Here is a 20,503-nt window from a genome sequence, read left to right on the forward strand (position 1 = left end):
GATTCATTCATTACATAATTATTATATGATTCTTGATAAAATTAACAAATAGACATAACGAATTGATCACATTGCGTTTTTTTCGAAGTTTATCAAAAAATCCAAATTTAGAAATAACATGAACAATTGAATCTTTAACTCTTCTGGTTTAGCTGATTCAAACTCAAAATTACCCCTTCAAATCTTAAATCTGTTTTGTTATTGCCTTATTGAATCATTAGGGAAGCCTAAAATATATTTATCGGGGGCAATTTACCTATATACCAAGTGGCATACCCGAGAAATTATAGACTCTTAAAGTAGGGCCCATAATTTCGAAAAATATCAATTTCTGTGCAATAATTTAATTTAAAAAAACACTTTTGGTACACTGTATGAGTCTTTTGGACAGACGAGTCCAACAAAGTAGTATTTCAGCCGCGGCGTTCACAACATTTTTTAGACGACGCAATGATATTTGCAATATCAATATTAATTTATTAATTATTTGCAAAAAGTGATGTTGATTGTATCTCCAGGATATTTATTGGATTGGATGCAGATAGAATATGTATATCTCTATTAGATTTTGATGGAATATCTGTAGGTGTGTTTGTGTCTTCGATAGAATTTGTTGATTGATTCGTATTTGTGGTGGAAGAACGTTATGCAAAATCATCGAAATGAAACTGTCAATTGTCAATATTGAAGTGGTTAGAGTCACATTTGAGGAAGTTAAAGTTATCTACTCCAGAGTGACCCGAAAGTGTTATGCAATTCGGAACTGTCACTATCACTACATGGATCACTCAAAACGCAACTTTCGGTATGTAAATGAATACAGAACGAACAACTTTCAGATGACGTAGTCTAAAAAAGTTTTTTATTTGACAGTTAATTTGAAAAATTTTAAAATTCATATAATTTTTCTTAAAACTTTGTCATTTTCAATGAAAAGTTGAATAAGCTGAGAAACTAAGACATGATTTTCACAATGTTATTTCAAAAATTTACGAAAAAGTTATGTTATATATTATTGGTGTTAGGTTTTTGTGAAGGTACTAAGTTCGAGGTTAGATGCTTCGGCGGATAAGACAGGTTAACAAAATATTAACTTGTTTTTGTCACATGAAAACCTACGAAATTTTGTATGTACTGGGTTTACCAAATTATTCATATTCAGATCTTCTTTTATCCAAATCCCATCAATGCTATGTGCATTCGCATCCAAATTTTTTAGTTCAATGAATCCGAGAGACATTTCTTGGACTGTATTTCTTCATCAGTGCCAGAAATATCGAAGGGGGTCGCTATATAAAAAAGTCTAAGAAGCCCTGCGCTAGCAGACGGAACAGCTGATATTTCTGGCACTGGAAATTTTAAACGACCCCCTCCTCCATATAAACGTTCAGTTGAAAATCGAGGAGCGCGTTGTATTTATTATTTTAAATGCTACTTCCATATTTTCATTTATAGGCACTACATAACAGTTTTGCATGGCCACTTTTTTCAAAAAATAGTTATAATAAAACTACAATAGTATTTTGTATGATTTTTATTTGTATTTATATTTGTACGTAGTGTGTATACTAATTTTAAAATTTTATTTATAATGATTGAAAAGTATCAGATCTTTGCGACCCATTTTCAGTAGTCTCGCGACTCCCCTGGGGGTCGCGACCCACAGTTTAAGAAGCCCTGTGCTAGCGCATTATATGCTTCTTCCACTTTTTTTATATCCGCCTTAATAACGCTTCCACAAATACCAATAATTTCATTTTGAATATAGTCGTGATGAAAATGAAGGCGATTTTAAAAATAGATGTCAAAATCTTTTTCTAAATATTTCAATACTTTCTACAATATACATTAAACCTTAATTTGTCATACGAGGCGGAATTTATTAATAGGTAAGGAAGTCGATTGTTCGCACGGCCTTAGAACTTTGGTCCTTTGCTGCCCCCTCCTGTCCCCCCTTGGCGACGTCCTTGAGTGTTACAATCTAACAAGGATGGCGTTTGCAGGCAACCAGTGGCAAATACCATTATTTATAAGTTTATTCGCCAGTAATCAAAATATTTTATCACCCAAATATCTCCACTCATAAATATGCGATTTTATTGTCGATTAAATACAGTTCTACAAATTTATTTACTATGTGGTTTAAAAAAAACTATAAATTAATATGAAATACTGTATCGTTACTGTCATCGATACTTTAGTATTTGCAAGAGTTAACAGTATTTTTTGCGTATAAGAAGCCGGTGCGTAAATTAAAACTTTAAGTTGAATTATTTGTTTTTTTAGGAGAATCTGGATCGTTAAAAAAATACAGTCGTGAAAGCTTAAATGGCTCAATTAACTGCCGGCCACACCTGTTCTACTTGTTATTTAAAAATACGTTACTTGTAAACTTAAAAAGAAACTTACGGACTACTTTTATTTATCACGCGAAGATTATCTTGTGAAAAAACCTTTGTTTTGAATACTTGGGTTGAAAAACCTTAGATGCAAAAATTTCACTGCTTTAAACCGGACTATAACGGTTCTCTTAGTTTCCCCAATATACTACATGCTCTATAAAGTTTTTTTCCTTATTGTATCCCTCGATGGTAAGTGGAAGGTGAATTAACCGATGAATCAGGAAATGGAGACTGGTCATCTTATGTTGGATACAATGGAAAAAATCAGACGGGATGTACCAGCACGTAGCAGTGTTTTTTCTAAATTTTCCGTTTCATAGGTGAACTTTATAGGTAGAGGAGTTGAGTTCTAAAATGAATTCGTCCTATGTTTGCCTTCTTCGTATCGAATATGGCGAAAATATCTTCCACATACCTGTACCATACCCTGGGAAAATACTGAAACTCTTGACTGATTATATAATCGATTTTATTTGTTTATAACAGATAAATAATTTGAAAGTAGCTAAAGCTTTTTATGAAATATTTTTGGAAAAGTCTAAAAATAAAATTCTTTCTCTTGTTGTGCACCTCATTCGCATTCACTCTGTATTGTAAATTAATTGAATATCCCGTAGTGAGAATGCTGAATGTTGACATACTTCAAATTAAATAAGTTTGTTACAAGGTTTTACTACCGAAACAAAACTTGTTAATAAATTTTGTAGCATTGACAACTTGGAGATACTTACAAAAAGAAGTTGAAAGAGAAAAATATTTCAAGTTTCTCCACTTTACCGTAAAACATGTATCTTAGGAGGTATCAATTTTCTCAAATTACACAATCCTAAAGATTCTTTGAATCAATTAAAATGCTGTTTTAGCAAATATCGCTTCGGATGTCTGCCCGTACAACTTTATCAGTTAATTTATTGTTCAGGATCTGTCGTTTAACAGAGAGGCTTGGAATAATATGCATTTTTTCGTGTTTTTGCTGTGGAGGTGAAAAAAGTCGACAAACATAACGGTTTCTAGAAACACTGATTGATGTCGTTTGTAAAAATTGGAATGCCATCCTTGTTTCATAATGGTAAATGATTAATAAGTTTTTTTAAATAAAATTTACGTAATGGTCATAAGGATAAAAAGTCTTTTACAAAAAACAGAATCACTATAACATAAATAGTGATAATGATGATTATTTATTATGGATATATACAGTAGAATATATAGCTCATACATATGCCATATATAGCCAACAAAATCTGAGTACATTAGTCCAGTCAATTAAGGTAGTTCACCTAGGAGAATCGAGATACCCCGCTTTAAACTTGTTCATTTGACATCCTAAAACCCCTCGCAAAACTCACATATAACTCGATGTGAGCAAATCGGGGCCCATTTTTTGGAAATACCTCGTTTCCTATGGGCTTTACGCTATTTGTATTCATCATCAATATTAAATTCTCTACAACTTTTATTTCAAAAATTTTTTCAAACCGTGAACCGTTTCTGAGATAGAGAGCAGAGTGCGCGCGGTTAGAATCCCGTTTGTAATTAACTGGTAGTCCCAATCAAAATAATAATAATTTGGATGAACTTGCAGCAGCATTTGAAGAAGAAAACTGCCCTGCTCAGCGTGAAGACGACGACGATGAAGAAGAAAATTGAAATCAGAATTCATTATCCTTATAATTATTTTTTATTTGTTTTTTTTTTAATTTTAACAATCACAAATGTATCGAATGACATTTTTTAATAAACATTAATTACATCTGTACTTCTTTCCTATTATTTTTTATTTATTTAAGAATAATTACTATAAATAAGGTTGGAATTATAATATTATTAAAATTTTTCTCTCTACGATTTTGTAACTACACGGGTAGGTAAGTGTTATTAAATGAATTTATACTTGATTAGGAATACATAATTGAGTAAAAAATATTTAAATATAATGTAATTGTTGATAAAAAAGAAAATTATTGATAAGTATATATTTAGCAATAATTTATAAACTTTATAAGTGATTATTTTGATAGGAACTACCTGTTGCAAACGGGATTTCAGCCGTGCGCGCTCTGCCCTCTATCTCAGAAACGACTAATCGTATGAAAAAATTTTTGATAAAAAGTTATAGAGAATTTACTGTTCTACAATATTGATAAGGAATACAAATAGCGTAAAGCCCATAGAAAACAAGTTATTTGTAAAAAATATGCAAAAAACCGATTTTTTTGACTTTTGACCCACGATTTTCAAAGTTGCTCACATCGAACTATATGAGAGTTTTGAGAGAAGCTTTAGGATATCAAATGAACACGTTTAAATGACTTCATAGCTGGGTATCTCAATTTTCCGACTGGACTACATCTGGATGGTAGTGACTTGAAGAGATACAAATGTAGTAACGAATGGGTTCAAGAAGTTATAAACTTCATAGTTATATACATCCCAAAATTACACACACGCCTCACTTATAGAGATTACCAAAAGGTATTTGAAAGTTTACCGCACTCTTGGTTACTTGAGATGTCCTAAGTCCTCTCTGGTTTCATTGTGCTTTACGACCACTAACGCAGTTTCTTAATAAAAAGGTTACAACATTAATCAGACTGGTATATATCAGCCACCCAAGATATATGGATATGGATGATCTGAAACTGTTCGCATTCAAATTAACGTTTGAAGATCTACTTACTAGTATGTGAAAGTGGAGTTTGGATGTCATTATGGAATTTGGCCTCGAAAAATGCAAGATAAGTAGTATGGAGATGGAAATCGAGAGGATGAACGAGGAGGACTTTAAACAAATACGTTTAATTCTATGAAACTTCGCGGATGCAGATTTCAGATTATAAAAATCCTTGCCAACAATTTTGTTTGATCTACCATAGGTGTAGATGCCTCAGCCTCATTTTATGAATTTAATATTTTTATAAATACTTTTAAAAATATGTATATCTTTTGCGAGGAAATATTTTTTAAAAGGCAATCGAATTATTATAAATTGGATGGCATTCTACGCCTTTAGTTAGATACGATGCACTTAATTTTAGTTCTACTTGGAAATTAGAAAAAATCATTAACTCGCTACAATTGAATATTAAATTATAAATCGCAAATAGACGAGTAAAATGTAGGGAGTTTGGTTTAAGCTGGGTACCAGATGTGAACTGATCCCTTTTTGTACCCCATTCGTCTATTAGAACTTCGGTAGTCTTTCATCTGACGCATATAATCTTGTAGCCACTGAACTATTCTTGACGAATCGGTTATTGCCATCCGTTTATTCAGTTTTTTGTGTTTAAAACCACATGTTGACAAAACTTTACGCAATGTTTCTAAACTGGTATAATTGTATTCTGGATAATTTGCTACCTTACTTCTAATGTCGCAAGCCTGTTCTCCCTATATAAACTATAAATTGTCCTACGTATAAAATCTTGGGTAGCTTTGTCAACTGCTTTCAGCAACCCCTTTCGTGACTACTCGATGAATGGAAAAGTTATTTACTCTAGTTAATTCAGCAATTATTATTAACATCTAAATGTTTATTATTAAATTCATACCTGTCTTTATTCTCACCACACGGTGTAATTTCATTATCTATTTATTTAAAGAACTTTATGAATTAAATAAATCTCACCAAGCTACACCACTGCTTAACGCAGACTGTCTAGCAGGAGTATTTGTGTAGAAATTGTGTACATTGTGATGACACCACGTGGACTGATGTTTAGCGAATTTTATACGGGCTGTGAACGTTCTTTTTCATTTCTCAATTTGGTACTAGTGCCATGCGTATTTATGAAATATTGATTGTTCCTCGCATAACTGTCTTCTGCAATTGATATTAAAAGAACTATACTTAGGCTGTCTTCACCTACAGATATAAGTTTGGCGTAATTAGATGAACAAATATTAAAATAGAAGATTTTGAGTTAAAATCAAGAAAATAACTCTGTAAAAATTCTATAAATATAGATTCCACCATCACAGATCTTGAACCACTAGGAGTTAGAGAAAATAGCTACGGAGAAATCAAACACATGCACTTCTTATGTTACTGAGTATAGAGGGAGACGTTGTATGTTTTGAAATGCAAAAAATGTCTCTTTAGAACTTTGATTTTATTCATGTTCAGAATAATACCTAATGCTCTTTTGTAACCAAAAGTTGTACAACTTGATAGTTGGAAAACATTCCTTTTTTATATAACTATTTATATAAATAAATGAATTACTTCATCTATCTCAGGGTAGTTCAAAGGGCCTCAGGCTTTCGAGTGAACCACGACCAATCTAGGTCAAGGCTGCTCGTACTAACTTAATATTCTATCTTATTCTTCGTCATGAAACGTGTACTACATAAATATTTCTTTAGGTTAGAGAATAATTGAAAATCACACATGGTCCATTCAGGCGATTATTTTGACTTAAAACCTCGTGATGCAACATTAACCTGCGAATATTGATTGAGCTGAATTAGTTTTACTAATTTAAGAAAACTGTTTACAAACTTGCTAGACAGATCTATGTTTTTTAGCCCTTATTGGGGTTTGTGAATATTCACGCAGCGACTCAACTACAGTCAAAGCTTATTACTTAAGGATGAGGCTATTAATAAAGTAAGTTCTGCCAGCTCTAACTCCTCAACTCCTCCAGTTTCATGTCATTTCATAATATAAAAAGTGGTCCGCGTAGATATATGGAATGTTGTCATCACTCACGCACATTGTTTAAGAAATAATTAATTTTTATTAAGAGAAGACCTTGTAGAACTAATCATAAATGCGAACGTTAATAAATAAATGAATAAACTGACAATGTTGCAATGGACCAGCAGGTCGAATAATATATTTTGAAACAAATTCATTTTTTTTACATTGATATTACTTTCTCACGGTATACGTAATATTATAAACAATTTTTTTTCTGTTCATCCGATGCCAATTTATTTGTTAATATGGCAAAAATAAGGTCTCTCATATAATGTTATATAATATAGACATTTTAGATAACTCCGGTAGAAATTGAGATATATTAGGAGATGTCGTTTTACAAGGTTAATAATCGGCTATGTAACCAAGGTGGCTCTCGAAAATATGCGTGTATTTGTTCACATAATTTGCCTGTCATATATTTTTCAATCATAGTTACTAATAATTGAGTAATCGGCACCGAAGGAATTTATAAAAAATGGGTATGTCAAAATTGAAGAAACGTTTTGCATAAAATTAATAGGTGGCCGGTTTTTTTAGCCAAAAAGCTTTGAAAGGGAAAAAAAAATGAATTAGAATAAACGGTCAAATTAGAAACTGTGAAATTAGTATTATAATTAATGTTTTACAAGATACCACATATATTTTAACTGTACGGAGTTTTCACTTTAATTTTATTACTAACAGAGATATAAAACAAAATTTCACAACACGAAATATATACAGTGTAGATAAGTAGCATGCAAAAATAAAAAAAACGGCCTTAGTAAATATGAGACACTCGAAGTAATAAACTGTATCACGTAACGCAGTCAGTCAATGTAAAAATGCATTTTTTTTGTTATATTCATCTTTATATAGCATAATGCGGTACTACCAACGTTGCTAAGTCCATATTTTCCGTAAGTCTAAGAAAATTGTGCCTATTTACTCCACTAGTGCTTCAAATAACGGAGATACCTTTCGAATCCCAGCCCTGTAGATGAGGAACTTCTATATTAGAGCCAACTCCAACAAACCTTCCTCCTATAACAAATTTCTCTTATCCTAACTAAGAATTTTCTAGACGAAATTGTCGATGGTACAGGCTTTCAGCAGTTTTCCCTTAACCTGGTGTGTCGTTCACTAGCCAAATGACCAATTTATGTAAATATACGAAAAATCTATAATATTTTTTTGCCCTTTACATCCATTTCATTTCTCCTAAATTCTCTAAATTCTCCTAAATTCTCCCAATTTCTCCTAATTTCTCCTAAATTCTCCTAATTTCTCATAATTTCTCTTAAATTCTCCTAATTTCTCCTAATTTCTCCTAATTTCTCCTAATTTCCCCTAAATTCTCCTAAATTCTCCTAAATTCTCCTAAATTCTCCCAAATTCTCCTAAATTCTCCTAAATTCTCCTAATTTCTCCTAAATTCTCCTAAATTCTCTAAATTCTCCTAAATTCTCCCAATTTCTCCTAATTTCTCCTAAATTCTCCTAAATTCTCCTAAATTCTCCTAAATTCTCCTAAATTCTCCTAAATTCTCTTAAATTCTCCTAAATTCTCCTAAATTCTTCTAAATTCTCCTAAATTCTCCTAAATTCTCCCAAATTCTCCTAAATTCTCCTAAATTTTCCTAAACTTTGGTAGAAAGGTTACGGGGCACTCATCTCTAAAGTCTGGAGTACCAACGATTTTGGGGAGCCTAAAACTCATGTCGATGATTTTATTTTCTGCTCAACAAACATTTTGGACTTTTGGAGAGAAAGCAAGAATAAAATAGTGGATCCGAATATTTCCTCGGCCATTAGACCGGTACTTCAAGATACTTCTAACATACCGGTCTTTAAGACTCCAGAGAAATATGATGAAATAGATAATTTTGACAGAGAGGTGCCAAAAAACGGTCCAAGTTTTGAAAGGAAATCATTTTTAAATGTAAGAAGCAAATACCCAACTTTTATTTTTCAGGAATTCCTCAGTAATCTAGTTCGTTATTTAGATCTTTCTAAAACAAAGGCAACAACTTGGGTCTCGTTTCCAGCAGTAGAACCTTCTACAAAAATATGTGAAAATTTTCAAGATTCGGAATAGGCAGTCAATACTGGCCATATGTTACTCAAAACATTATGACTTAGTTTGTCATGTGTCGGCATGATATTTTAATTTTACTGAATGCACTTTGTTTTTCCTAAGTACCTACCGAGTAGGATTACATAAAATACAAGAATTATAAGCGGAATATCTGTACCAATATCAAATTGTGGTACTTCTAACTAAAAACCAAAATTATTTAGATGAAGATTAGTCATTACGCCAAAACGTATGTATGAACATTTATTAGATCAGCAGTATATTTATTCGCTTCCTTCGCAGAAAAAACCGAGACTTATAAAACGGAAAATTCTGCGTATAAGTGAAGCGAAGTTTATGAAAGGAATATTCGCTGGACCTGCAAAATTGGAGAAAATAGCATGGGATGTCTTCAGTCATAGATTTCAACCTTAAAAACTACAAACATCTTGTTAAGGAACTGAGTCTAACAAAACCTTAGTTTGCAATTTGTTACCTCACATTTCCTCACTGCCATTTCGAATTCTTTCCCGACAATTTGGGTTCAGTTTTAGAAAAGCACGGAGAGAGATTCCACCTGCAAATTGCTCATATTGTGTCCCCCTTTTTTGCTGCGATATTGGAGTTAACAGCTAATCTGTCGGCGCATTACTATTGGACCCTTAAACTTGGCGGATACAATCAAAAAGAGACAACCAAATAAATTGTTGGATTGTATTTGGCTATTATATGTTTTGCAAAAAAGTGCTTTTTTTAAAAATTTACCACAAGATTGATCGAATACATATTAAAAGTCAGTATAAGACAATGATTTTTGAGAGACACAAAAAGATTCAAGATATAGTGAATTGTAAAATATGCATTGCACAGTAACAGAAATATTTGATTTCTTTTCTTTCTATGAGAAGAATACCGAAAGAAAATTCATAAATTCGGCTACTTTGGCTAAAAACTTCGTAAAATATATAAAAGAACTAAAGTGTAAACGACTATTTTGAAAAAGTTCGAGATCATCACGAAAATAATTGTTTCTGTCTACTGATAGATTGGAATTTAACATTTTTGGTAGATCAAGAGTCGTGTGTTGATTTACAAAAAAAAGACGTCTGTGAATACGAATCAAAAAATTTTATTAAAAAAACTGGTTTTCTTGTATCTGAAAATACATTGCCTCACCATAGTACTGCTATCACTTTAAATAATGTCTCAAGTACATTAGTTCCTGTGAAACAAGAAAAAATGAGTATGTAGTCTCATTCTAAAATATTGTCAAAATTTATATCCATATTTTTGAATTATGATCAAGTGTTCGTAATTTAATGTAGTCGATTTGAACGTGTATGTAAATAAAAAATTTATTTCTAATTGATTAATTATTTGAATGAATAAGATATTTTTCTAGCAATAGACTTCTTTCAATCTATCGAAATAAAGAAGAAATAATCATAATTTCCAACTTTATATGCTTTATATTGATAAAATCCTCAATAAACCAGCTGACCGTTAAAATAATCTACAATCATCGCGTGCAATATCCCGAGCTTGTCGTCCTCGCCATTGACCATCTACATCTACAAGAAGAACAAATAATCTTTATCATCACCTCGACAGTGGCTGACTGAAGAAGTGAAGAGGCCGAGGCCACCTCGCACATAGCGGCTACCACTTCTTCCTTTGATTTAACGCCGAACACTCTTCACTCGGGATCCAGTCATCTTCAGTGAACATCTAGACACACACCAGCATCATTGTAACACGCGTCGTTCAGTTCGTTTCAGTCACGCGGAATATGTAAATAAGGTGAAGCATAGCACGCGACACAGATTTAATAAGAGACACGAACATGTTCTTGTGATATTAGTGTCACTACAACTTTCTGTTCCGTCTGCTCGGTTATATGTTTATATTTTTAATGTGTGCAGTTTATTTTGATACGTACACGGATATAATAAATAAAATCAACAATTCAATTTTGAATCAGGAAAATATTCTACATGGATAAATAATTAATAAAACCATCGACCGACCTCAGCTTTTGCTTGAGTCGCTAAGATAATTTGGCGCTCGAAATATATTGAATTTCAAGTTCTATTTAGACAAAAATATCAGTTTTTGAGATAAAAAATTGTTCACTTTTGATTGATAAATAAATATTAATTGAGCGTAAATATAGTGCGAAAAGGCGTAGTTAGAATAAAGTATCAAATCCTTGTTAGCTATGAAAAATACACAAGTATGTACGTACAACATCACTCACAAGAATCAACGTCTGATGGTTGTCATTCCCCTAGACTCTCAACTCCTGATAGTTACCACGCTTTGACAGTTTCCAGTCCGTTATCGACAGCTTCTGATCCAGGTATGTCATCCCAACCGTACACACCTAACTACTACAGACAAGATTGGTGTAGTGGTAGTAGTAGCACCAACAGAGGGTATTACGGCGAAAATAACAACATCTATAACAAGTACGACTACAAGTACAAGTCTCAAGGTATGGACCATCCGGTGAATAGTTATAGTAGACGAGATTATTACGATGATAGTAAGTATAAAAAAGATAGTAATGCTAAGAGCACAACTAGTCAGCCTCAAACTGGGGTAGAGGTAATGAAAAAACGTAGATTAGCAGCTAATGCTAGAGAAAGAAGAAGGATGAATAGTTTAAACGATGCTTTTGATCGGCTGAGGGACGTTGTACCCTCTTTAGGTAACGATAGAAAATTGTCCAAGTTCGAAACGTTGCAAATGGCTCAAACTTATATAGCTGCGTTACACGAGTTGCTAGAACGAGATTAATTAGTGATATTTTTTTAGTATTTTTGTTATATTCTAGTAGTACATTTCTAATGATAAAATTAAATTATTCAAACAAACATTTTATCAGTTATATGGACCGTTTTTCCAAAATTGAAAAAAAAGATATACAAGATCCCTTTATTTGAATTACTTTAAATTTTTTATATTGTTGGTTTCATTGGAAAAAATTGAATTGAATTAATGTTCAGATGCATGCGAAGGGTTTATTCAAGATATTATATTGGGTGGCAATTGAATCTATAAAAATAATTTTTTAGAAATTATTATAAATTTATAAATTAGAATTATTGTGATCACGTTAAAATTATAACAATTTAATATTAAATCAGTGGAAAATATAGAAAATATGATATTGAAACTTTTTTTGCATAAATGTTATATAAGTGTCATTTTTAAATACAGTCGCTTTAAATGGTGGCACTTAGAAAGTGGGTAATGATGGCTATTTATCCACATGAATAATAGAGCAGAATACTACACTTAGAGAAAAAATCACAGCATATTATTAATTTTTGTCAACTTGAAATTCACTATTAATAATCAAATTACTGTTATTTAGAGTGGATTTTATTAGGGTATTATCAGAAGTACTTCGTTTAGTAGTTTTATTCGCATAATTTTTTGTGGTACATTTATCTTTTTAATAACTTTTGAAATTTTTATTCCTTATTCAAGCTTGTTGTTTATGTTATCGTCGATTTAACTTTTTTTCTTCTAACCACTAAACAAGAAATAATCATTAAATGAATTGAATGAATAACCAATGTCTATTACGAATAATTCAATTTATATTGATTATTACTATTGATGAACATTAGAAAAATTGACTAAGTTTGATACTTTTCTATTTAATAAATTTTGAACCACCCTACTCCGTTTCAAATTTCACCAAAACGTTCAATTGTCCTTTGTTGAGTCACTAGACAAGCTTCTTCAACGTTGTCTGCATATTGAGCTGTTGCCATATCTTCAGTATCCTTCAGGATACTGTTTCTTCATGAACTGAATTAATCCAGATTCAACACTTTTTTTTCATATATTTTAGCGGTTACAGAATTTCCAGAAAGACAAATGTTTGGTGAAGAACGACATTGAAAAGAAATCGCTTTCGAGATGAACATTCTGTGTCTTTTGAAATACATTTCTCCAAAACTTTAGACTCCAAATGAAAGCTCGTGGTTACTGATACTTCTGAGTTTTGATTATAGTTCCATTTGTTGCTTTTCAGAATGCTGCTTACATATTTCTTGTCGATTTTGAATTTTCTGCCCAGTTTTCCGGGAGCCGCTTTAACCAAAGCTTCCTTGTTCTTTCTTGGTAATTTATGGTTTTTTTCTATAAAAGTTTACTGCTTTTTTTGCTGGCACACCTTTATATTGATCTATATAACCACCCGTCACCGTTATACAGGGTGTTTCGGATAGCACTTCAATTTCTCGGCAAACGATTCTATAGGTAAATATAAGGAAAAATGTTGGTGTAACCAAACTTCCAAAAACGCTTATAGTGAGCGATAGATTTCACCAAGATTCCTGATCCACCAATAATAGGAAGCCATATTAAATGTCTCGGGTTTGAAATTGTCATGCAAAAACTCAATTCCAGAATAAACTTTTTACACGTTTGGAGTAAAATAACTTCGTTAAATGCTTAAAAAATACATTAACATACATTAATACAACTCTCAAATACAATTTATTTCTGAAGAGAATGATGTGTATAAACTCAATAAAAAGTAAATGCATGTTGAAAATATCTTTATTTTACTAAATGAAAATCAAAACTAAAATGAGCAAATTGTGTAAGTAACTTTTTACTGAGGTTGTACACATCATTCTCTTCAGAACTAAAGTTTCTGTAATAGCTGGCAACAAAAAACAGGGTAGATAAGTTGCGCGCCATTTCAGCTTGTAAATTGGCGGCCCCAACTTAGTACATCACCAAACGCCAGTTCTTAAGGTCAGCACAGGTCGGATATGAAAATGCTAGCCGGTTTTCCCGAACGAAAAAATTGGCTGAAAAACCTCATAACGAGCGCACGCGAAACCTTTTTTAACGTGGGGTTTATACCTCAAATAAGAGCGATGTAATAGCACAAGAAGCTTTGCAGGCCGGAAAACCCTCATAAGAAGTGTTCGAAAGTGCCAGAAAACTCATCTGAAAAACCTCATAACGTGTGCACGCGAAACATTTTGTAACGTGAGGGTTCAAGCCTCAAATAAGAGGGGTGTAATAGTGCAAGAAGTTTTACAGGCCGGAAAACCCTCGTAAGAAGTGATTGAAAGTGCCGAAAAACTCATCTGAAAAACCTCATAACGTGCGCGCGCGGAACTTTTTTAGGTTTTTGGGGTCTCAACTCAGAGCAGTTTCTTGGGCCATCACGAGCTGTTACTCAATACTGAGCAACTTTATCAAAAAGTATAACTATTCCCAGATGTTTTAAGAAAAATTTGATCAAAATTAATTAATAATTGGCGCAGTAAATGAATTAAAAAAATTTGCAGCCCGTTTTTTGCGTTGTTGGCGGCGGCTCGGGTTATCATCGTATCCTGATGATTTTTTTAATTTCGGGTAGCTGAAACAGATAGTTTAAATGGAGACATCAAAAACAATTTTCCATTAAGCAAAACTTCTTGCGCTGTAACACTGCTCTTAGTTGAGACCCCAAAAACGTAATCGTTTCGTGCGCGCACGTTATGTGGTTTTTCATATGAGTTTTCCCACACTTTCGATTACTTCTTACGAGGGTTTTCCAGCCTGTAAAACTTCTTGCACTAGTACACCCCTCTTATTTGAGGCTTAAACCCCATGTTATAAAAGGTTTCACGTGCACCCGTTATGAGGTTTTTCAGCCAATTTTTTCGTTCGGACAAACCGGCTACCATTTTCATATTCGACCTGTGCTGACCTTAAGAAGTGGCGTTTGGTGACGTACTAAGTTGGGGCCGCCAGTTTACGAGCTGAAATGGCGCGCACCTTATTGACCCTATTTTTTGTAGCTAGCTCTGGGGCAGTTTTATTTGAAAGTTTAATGCATTTATTAGGCATTTAGGAAGTTATTTCACTCCAAACTTAAAAAAGTGTATTTTGGAGTTGAGTTTTTTTGTATTTTATGTTAGCTAACGTAAAAAATATTACATTTACAGATCTGAGACATATTTTATTCAATTTTTCAAGTCAAAATACGTATAGACCAAAGAAATTTGCATGACAATTTCAAGCCCGAGATATTTAATATGGCTTCCTGGTGAATCAGGAATCCGGGCGAAATCTATCCGAAACACCCTGTAGATTTTTATTTTGCGCGCTGTTTTATTTTCGTTATATTTGCTGAGTGTCTTAACAAAATAACAAAAAAACCTTTTAAAACAGTGACCTGTACATTCCTTTGGCTCTTGGTGGTTCAAAAACGGTATTTTATCAAATGTTTTTATACCAAATATGTTCGCAGTCTACTTATAATAAATATAATTTAAGTATTTCAGAAGAATTTATTGGAATTTGAATAATTGATGATTTGTCTATCCAACAGTTTATACACCTGGCGTCTCATTCACAAATGATGCTTAAACATATACAAACCTTTGAGCGTAATTTTTTGGAACGTTATCATTTTTCCTCCTATGTAAAAATCAAATTGCGCTACTCCACAAAATCCCATATTACAATGTAGATGGTGGTAAGAAAAAGAAGGATTAATATAGTGAGGTGGATCAATCTGGAAGGAATACCAATCCCAAAAAATTAAAGATTCCAAGTTATTTGGGTGTGACAATAAGTGAGGCTAATGAAAGAAACATAGGAACGGCGGAAATAATCAGTGCGGCCAATAGAGTGTACTGGAGGTAACTTTCTGAGAAGTAAAAAGGTGAGCACGAAAACAAAGCAGGAATTAGACCAATGCTTGTTGGAGAAGGACGAAGAGCATCTTCGAATATTGATGAGAATGATCTTAATGAGGATACTGGAACCTACCTACACTGATTGAGGATACCTAAGAAGATTGCCAAAAAATTTGGTGCACCAAAGCTTCTTTAGATGCTTTTTATTATTTACTGCTGAGCTGATTGTTTCGATTTCGATAATGATTCAAATGTAATTCTTTTCGAGCCTCTTTCTTATATGGTCCATTATTACCATTTATGATTATGCTGAATGATTATCAAACACCAGCAAGAGCTTTAAATATAAGCATGAACTGAAAACAATATTGTTTGTTGGTAACTTCTGTGGTGATTCAGCGTCAGTAAAAAATAATTGAAACTTCAAAAATAAATAACTGATAAGAGAAGTCGAATTGGAAGAGATACTGTGTTATTATCACTTTGTATGGTATTAATTTCCTTTGTGATATATTCCATTCGTTTCGCTTTTTCTTCTATATTTTTCACTCACACTTTTAATCATAAATATATCATAAATTGCAGTAACTGCTCCAATCTCCTGGCTGTCACCATCTATACACCAATTTTAATTGAAAGTGTGATAAGTATGAATGAAAGAAACATTTTGTTTGAAAGAATCAATGAAAATTTCATTTTTCGAGCATGAAAGTATAAGTAAAGTGACTGTTCTTGACCTTTCGTCAAGTAATTATGCAGCTTCAATATTTTATGAATTTATTTCAAATTAATTCCTTATTCTGACTTAAACCATTACCATAATGTGACATATGTCATACATTTGAATAAGAATGTGAAGATTATTCAAGAAAACTGAGATAGATTATCATTCCAACAAAATTTTTTTAGATAATTTATAATGCAAATAATCAGAATTACAAATTTCTAGCAATTCTATTCTTGTGAGACTTTCAATATTTATATTGAGTTATGAAAAACTACCAATGATAGTTGAAGAAACAAATAAAAAATAATTTTTTCTACTACCGTGTGTAAAGTACGTACATTAGAGGTACTGCGTAAAGAAAATTATTATTAAGGTCTCCTTAGCTTAGGAGCTAGACTACCAAGCTCACATCCAGTAGGTTCCAGGTTCAAATCGCGCAAATTTGAATTTTCTATTTATGTATCAATTATTATATTAAGGTGGCACAAAGTGCACTTTTAATATTGTTACTAACTAGATTCCTCTGTCGTTTTGTTAATTTGTTCTAATCTTAATATTAGTAAATATAAAATATACTTTGTAAATTAATTTGTAATCAATAAATCTAATCTAACGAAAAATTAAACTTACTTTACGCACTAGTGCGCGAAGAAAATTACTATGAAACTGTATTTTGATAAAATTTCCACTAGTTGAAAAAATATTGTATGTAACTATTATGTAAAGGCCTTTTTTCAACTCATGTGATTACCACATGCCACATTCGTCGAAAAAAGTATACTTCCCACACTTGTTACATAAATAACTATTATGCAGATATTCTTTGTTTTTTGTGAAAAAAAATTTTTATGATTGGCATCTAAACCTAACTTCATTGATTTTTGTGAAGGTGAAGAAGTTTTATTCTTTATCAACCCATGTAGATTGTCCTTGATTAGAACTGAATCACAATCAATTGATTTAGTGCTTCCATAATTAACTTCCATATCATTTGTCTTGGAGTAATAGAGGCTCGTAACAACAATTTTTTTATTTCTAAACAATACGTTTTAGAGTGTTAAAATATTCTTTCTAAAATATTCTAAGTTTTTAATATATTTTTCCCCAACATATAATTTTTTATGTGCAATGAAGATCTGTAAGTTTTTGGCAATAGTTCTACTTCAGGTTTTCTTCTACGCTTTTTTTTCATTAATTTCGACCATGAACGAAAGATTATCAAAATCCAAGTTCTAAAAATTACCACGATAGAAATTTATGTATCTTATATACGTTTTTTTTTTCGTTAAATATGTGTACAATGAACAAAAAGATGCCACTCTTACAAACAAACAAACAATTCCGTTACATTCATCAATATAGCGATACAATCAGTCCAACCTTTTTACGCCTTTCTAATTTATTTTCAATATAGGCTATTGTTTCAGCAATGACTTTTTTATATCTCCAAACAACCAGTAGCCGCTAGAGAAGAGCATGATCGCTTCGGAAACACTTCGAAGTTTGAATCATTACATCTGACCACACACAGTATTGTTAAAATGGAATTTTTTCCGAATAAGAGGCCAGTTCTTTGGCATTTCTTTCTTCAATCGGTACATAACCTTGCTAGCCGATTGTTGTATTATTTTCGTTCAATTCCGAAGGCTTATTTCGCTTAGATGAATGTATATTTAAGTTTGTAGCGATGTATCAAAGTTTCATCTTTTCTCTAACAAATCCTTCTGAATAGTTCCAAATACTTATGTAAAATGATGTAAATACTTCCATATTTGTGATGGCCATCTCTTTCAAATCTAATTTGATGGTTTCTAAAAAAATTTTCGGAACGTTTGCTTCTTCTCCAACCTTTTCTTCTAGACATCCTGATCGTTGATCATAATCGGTGCTTGTTGGTCTTCTTTATAATTTAAAGAGTCCAAGTAACGAACGCTACAAAAATCTTAGAAGAGTAGTCCACAACCAAGTAAACTCTTTAAGGCCGTGAAGAAAGTAACTTTCTAAGTAGCTGATCTGATTGTGTAAACCTAAGAAAATTTTTTCTTAAAATCTTACCATCTATTTTAGAGAATCGTTGATATAACTACCTAAAAACTTAGCTACTATTGAGTTGTTAAGAACAAGGGGATGTAGTCTCTTCAACATATAGCTACAGTTTTGTCTGTTTTGAATCACACCAGGTCTTAATAGTAACAAATTTCTTGATTAGGATAGATAGCATAAGGATAACATAACTAAATTTCTTCAAATAAAGCTCATGAGGTGTTTTTCCACATATTTTCAAGAGTTCTCAATGATTATCTGAACTGAATTGAATCCAGAATTAAAGTTTGAGGACAAATTTATTCTCATTAGACCTAACCACATCTATTTTTGAGGTAAGACTCAAATCATTTCAAAAGAGTATCATGAATGACATGAAATTATTTTATTATAATTTTATTTCTTTTCCAAGGTTGTAATGTTGTTAATCAATATCAAAAAGATAATTAGACTGAACCATTGGTGGTAGATTTGTAGATTTATGTCTATGTTCGATGTAAGATTCAAATCATTTTCAAACTATAATATAAATATCAAGAAATTTTACGAGGGTCTAGAATTCTTCTGCTAGAATTATATGCTCTGGAGCCAACTGGAGTCAGTTAGTTTACCACTAAATACACCCGCATAGAGTCAGTTTGTGACGCAAAAGAAAATCAACAGTGTTTAGTTAAGTAAGTAGTTGTCACTTAATGTTCTCTCACCATAATCGTATTTCTGTTTCTATTTTATTATTGCTAATATCTTTTAATATGAATTATTACTATAAGGGATATATGCTATTGCTTATTGCTGTCTAAAGACGTTTGCTTTATTAGTGTAATCATAAAGCAAATAAAATATTTATATGCTTCTTAAAATTGGTTGTAAAACTGTTCTTAGATGAGTATCTATTAGTTACGGGACATCAGCATTATACTAAATACGAGTACACCAATCGGTTGTAACGTTATGTTTGTCGTAAGAAATGCAACAACCTTTATTGATGCAAAAGTTGATATGAAAATGATGTTGGCAAATAAAATCAGTACAAATTTCAACAAAGTACTGAAATATTTCTTAAACTAACTCTGATAACTTTATTCATTTGGGTTACTTATTTTTTTTTACAGTTTTTTATGATCTTATGATCTTTCAAGCGTCAGACTATTCAGGTTTTAGCTTTCACTCTCCTTTTGTCTGTTTTATCCAGTTTTTTTTTGTCCTTTAATACTTCATTCATCTGTTGTATTGTTCTTTCCTTTCTTCTATGCCATATGTTCTAGATAAGTTATTTTTTTGCCTTCTTTTCTTAGATCTATTGGTTTTATCACTCTTCTTATTTTTTGTGTTCGTACTTCTCAACAATTTTAACACCTAAGTTGGAATTTTTGGAACCGTTGGTGATCTGAACACTACACTACACTAGTGGTGGTGTAAACAGTGTATTCAGTATTTTAATTTCTTTTACAGCTTTAATGATTATCTCATTTATTATCCTGTCATCATCGTTTTTAGAACATTTTTATTACTCTGTTCGTAATCTTTATGAATATTTCTCCAACATCTGTAAAAACTATTCAAATGTGATCCCTTTATCGGTTATTATTTGTGGTTGACTATCAGCCTTTTGCATTTCGGATATTTACCTATTTTCATTCTTAAGTTTACAGTGAACACACTGACGTGCATTTCGATAATTAAATTATCGTCTTCAGAGGCTGGAGATAAACTAAAACTTTTAATTCTGGAGACTATAACTTGATTATCGAAGCTACGCATCAGACAGAGTTTAATTTTCAGTTCTGTTATTGTCTGTATCCATATGTAAATTTATTTTTAATTTTCTCAAATGTATCTACTACTATTTATATCGTCTGCATATACTAATCTGTACATTCTCATCAGTTTCTGTAGCCAGTTCTTGTCT

At 32.0% G+C, this 20,503-nt stretch overlaps 2 protein-coding genes across 2 annotated transcripts in view; both read left to right on the top strand.

Moving 5' to 3' along the window:
• Positions 1-20,503, top strand: part of LOC130453353 (methanethiol oxidase-like) — a 355,984-nt gene that overhangs the window by 160,085 nt on the left and 175,396 nt on the right. The gene's annotated exons all lie outside the window — the stretch shown is intronic.
• Positions 11,398-11,961, top strand: LOC130440659 (basic helix-loop-helix transcription factor amos-like). The gene has a single exon (XM_056773921.1). It carries the CDS (start codon positions 11,398-11,400, stop codon positions 11,959-11,961), a length of 564 nt encoding a protein of 187 aa, XP_056629899.1.

The sequence above is a fragment of the Diorhabda sublineata genome, chromosome 2, assembly GCF_026230105.1.
Source record: "Diorhabda sublineata isolate icDioSubl1.1 chromosome 2, icDioSubl1.1, whole genome shotgun sequence".
NCBI lineage: Eukaryota > Metazoa > Arthropoda > Insecta > Coleoptera > Chrysomelidae > Diorhabda > Diorhabda sublineata.